Source organism: Alligator sinensis, unplaced genomic scaffold (genome assembly GCF_000455745.1).
Source record: "Alligator sinensis unplaced genomic scaffold, ASM45574v1 scaffold18_2, whole genome shotgun sequence".
NCBI classification, from domain to species: Eukaryota; Metazoa; Chordata; order Crocodylia; family Alligatoridae; genus Alligator; species Alligator sinensis.
Window position 1 is genome coordinate 261,341 of NW_005842281.1, and position 4,258 is coordinate 265,598.

General features: G+C 41.9%; 1 protein-coding gene across 4 annotated transcripts in view; it reads right to left on the minus strand.

Annotated features, from left to right (window-relative positions):
- The window catches only part of ARHGAP42 (Rho GTPase activating protein 42), a 332,737-nt gene that overhangs the window by 79,930 nt on the left and 248,549 nt on the right, over positions 1-4,258 (minus strand). For all 4 annotated transcript variants that reach the window (XM_025209311.1, XM_025209310.1, XM_006027992.3 and 1 more), the window contains exon 7: positions 1,801-1,905. In XM_025209311.1, the coding sequence (XP_025065096.1) occupies positions 1,801-1,905 (105 nt within the window). The remainder of the gene's footprint in view (positions 1-1,800; positions 1,906-4,258) is intronic.

The following is a 4,258-nucleotide window of genomic DNA, read 5'->3' on the forward strand; positions in this document are numbered from 1 at the left end:
TCTGAGGTTGCTTGGCTCACAGCCACTTCCCTGGCCACCACCAGTGCTTGTGCCACCGCTGCTGCCTCTGCCCCATGTCCCACAGCCACAGCTGTCACCACTTGCCCCATGGATCTGGCTCAGGGCATGGGATAAGTTTGACACTCCAGTTCTAGCTCATAAATTCATATGCTGCCTCCTATTAGTCAACCATTTCATTTATCCTGTGAAACTCTGCAGCTCTGAGAACTGATGGTCATACAGTAGGAGACATGATATCTCAAAAAACTAGAGTAAAAGGATGCCCTTTGCATATGAGGAGCAAAACTTTCAAATAAACCCTACATTTAGTGGGAATCTAATACAGATGACAAAGCAGGGCAATGGGGTCAAGGCAAGCTGTGATATTAAGCAGATGAGCTGCTTCAATCTGCATCAGCTGGAACACTTTCAGGGTGCATAACTTCATTCCTAAAATCAGGCTCTAATTCAAAAAAGCACTTACATGTGTGCTCAAGTTCATCTCTGCTTACAAAACTTAAAATATTAAGTTAAAGAGTGAACTGTGTCTGTCTTAATGATGTGTTTCTGAATAAAGGCCCATCAGGCCATTCTATCTGGCCCTAAGGGCCCCTAAAAATTTTAGAAAATTAGTATTTATCTACTCCTGGCTGCCTGTCAAAGATGACAGGTGCCAGCGACAGTAGGACCCAGGGGGAGTCAGCAGCAGGATGCAGGCAGTCCAGCCCTGACCCACCCCTAGCCATTTTCCTGCTTTCCTAACCCCACACTGCTCCAACACCACATGGCTCCTGGATGCATCGCTGGACCCAGGGACATGGGTACCTGGCTCCAGTACCCGTGTGTGTGTATGTGTGGGTATAGGGAGGGAGTGTGCGTGTGTGTGTGTGTGTGTGTGTGTGTGTTTGTAGGGTGAGTCCCACAAGCACACCCCACCATACACATGACACCCCCCCTCGCACTGTCATACAAGCATACCCCCACATCCACACTACCTCACACACTCCAGCCACCCCCCATGCACAGCCTCCCACAAACCCTATACCTACTCCCACCCCACATATCCAGAAACACACGTACATGTTCCTTCACCCAATACTCACACCCCCACACCTATCCACTCCTGCAGACACACCCACACCCTCCCCCACATCCACAGCCCCCCACAAACCTATACCCACCTCCATACGCCCACCCCTTCCACAATATACAAGTGTAAGACTTCATTTTAAACTATTATATACAATCACCTGTATGTACACTACACAAATGTATGTAAACTAGGACAAAAATATTTTTTGAAATCAAATTAATGAATGTTTTAGATGTTCGCTTTTTAGAATATAATTTTGTATTTTTCTGTTTCGGAGATGGCAAAACACTGTGCTGAAAGGTGGACTTTCAGGGGCAAGAGGAGGGTTAGGGGGTGGGATGTCTGGTCACAAGATGATGACCAGGGGGTGTGCCACCCATCAAGGGGTAGGGACACCCTCAACAGCTTGCCAAAACTCGGTAAAAGCCCTTCCACCTGAAGTAACTGCCCGTCCCTGCCATAATGAAACCTGGACATCATGTATCAAACTTTTGATTACAAAAGCAATTATAAAATCAGATGATTTTCAAAGGCTCAGGACAGAATGAAGCTTTGTGCTATCAGGCTTACCACCTATTCATAAATTTAACTTATTCAGCTTTCAACAGATTTCAAGTTTTACAGTTCCAATAAAAAAAATGCTGGTCTCCTGTATTGCCTTAATATTAAATGAGCTAAAAAACATAGTCAATACAGTTCAGCCTTACATTTTGTAAATTGAATTGCAGCTGCTGCTTGTATGGAGCAAACTCCTGTGCCAGTTCATATCCCTCGTGGTAAAAAGTAAATAATCCCTGAAGAAAGGACAAGAGCTGAAAAGGTAAAATAAAGTAATAGTAAATATAAACATATCCATGGATTGTAAGCACCAGAAATATAACATAGGGGAGTGACAGAAAGAAAAGTAGTCAACTGCGACGTGGAAAAGTTACTTCAAAGCATGACAAACACATTTATAAAGACACTGGAAACTAAATAACTAATGACATACTTTTAAATCCCTTTAATCAGCAAAACAAATATTTTTTGAAGATACTACTTTCAGCGCCACAGTAGTATGAGCAAGAAATTCACAGAAGAGGTCATCAGTGGTAATGAATTTGAAAACAGAACTGTTGTTTTAAATTTTACTTTAGACCTGTCACAATTTTTGCTTATAATTTTTAAATATTTCATCTGGGTTCTTTCTGAATCTAATATGATTTTCCATTTTTCCAGCAAATACTTTCCAAGTTCAAGGATTTTATTTTTTTAAATTCATGACTCTTCAGAATATTTTTCCACCTTCTTCGTTCCAATAACTCTGGCTATGGCCTATTTTTTCCAGATGAGATTTGAAAATAACCTTTGACTAGTTTAATCAATAAAAGGAATACAAAAAGTCCCAAACCAATCTTCCTGTTTTAAAGAACAAAATATACCTCTGTCTTACTTTAACTGGTATGTCTGCTCCAGTTTCCAATAAAGAAATTTAAGTTGGTATCTACAAAACTGAAAATCCTTTATTCTTTATTTATTTAATTTATTTTGTATTAGCTTACCTTTTATTTATTAAGCAGAAATAAGGATGCCACTAAAATTTCAGAAAACTCCATCTGGTCCCTACATGAATATACTTGTGCCACCTATTTATTTTTTAATAGCCTTATATTTTGGTCTATCTTTATTTCTGTTTTTATTGCTAAAAAAAGTGGGCAATTTTAAAAACACATCAAGTTGCACCATGCTAGTAAACCACAACAATCTTTTACTGTGGACATTTCATTACTGTGGACAATTCAGTTTGTGTTTATAAAGAAAAGCAATAGCAATATTATTTTAAAGATTGTACTTTGTGTTTTGATGTGTAATTGAAAAGTAGCACTTTTAAATGATTATATAAAAGCTAAACATTTTTACAATGCTGTTTTGGAATTTTTGCAGTTCCTTTAATTTTTCCATTTCTCTCTATTTGGACAAAGAAACTAGACACTTGCATCTCACTGGGGTTACCAGAAAGCTGTACTCCAATGTGCAAACACAGCAGGCAGCATCTGCAGTAATGATGGCAGTGATATTTTTGCTTCATCAAGTGCTGGATCTCAAACACTTTGCAAACATTAATTGGTTCAGTTTGACAATCTCTTTTTATAGATAAGTATTATCCCAATTCTACAAATGAGGACATAGAAACAAAATGTTAAGAGCTCAAGTCAGTGATGTGCTAGGAACATAAACAGGATTCCTGACCATCAAGGCTTTTCTTTAAACTTTATGTTAGCTTTATAAAACTTCTACATATCACCTGGGCATGTCTCATTGAAAACAACAGGGGTTTACACAATCAACCATCACAGTTCCACTGACTTCAGTTAAGCCCTAGAATGATTTGTATCCATTGAGAACCTGGTCTTGCAAGTCTTTTTTGGTGGGGTGGATGATTAGGCAGCTGGATCAGATAAAGATAGAATATGAGGGTATTTCAGAAAGTAGTGGCAAGTATGAAATAAAACCATTTTTTGTGCAATGACCATTTACTGGGGCACATCACTTCTCTACATAGTTATAATAATAGGCGTGTTCAACAATGCCACCATCAGTGTTTTCCACTGCACTTTCCCACTCACTGCACACAGAATGGTTTTATTTTGAAACTGCCATTACTCTCCAAAACACCCTTGCATGACAATCTCTGAAAGATGTAGTGTTTGCTCCAAAACCTGTTCTTTTAAATGGATGAAAAGTGCTTGATAACATGCCTTAGAACCAATGTTCCCTCTAAGGAGTAGTGGTCCATGAGCGCGCCGCTTTGGTCCATGAGCGCGCTGCTTCGGTCTGTGAGCGCGCCGCTTCGGTGTGGCGTGGGATATTTACCGAAGGTAAGCTCCTCACCCCTCACCTGAGCCAGGCAGTGGAGGCAGGGGCCCGGAGGCCAAAGGCCTGGTGGTTAGGGGCTGGGGGCTAGGTGGCCTGGGGGCTAGGGGATTGGGGTGCTGGGGGCCTGGTGCGGGCTCCGCCAGCTCCAGGACACTGCTCCGCTCCCCCACTTCACCTTGGGGAGCAAGGAGGTACATGGCATCCGGGCCGGGGAGTGGAGCACTTCCCCAGAGCCAGTGGAGCCCGCGGAGCAGTTCCCCGGAGCTGGCGGGGGCTCACTTGGGGCAGGGTGCTCCCTCAGGGTGCGGC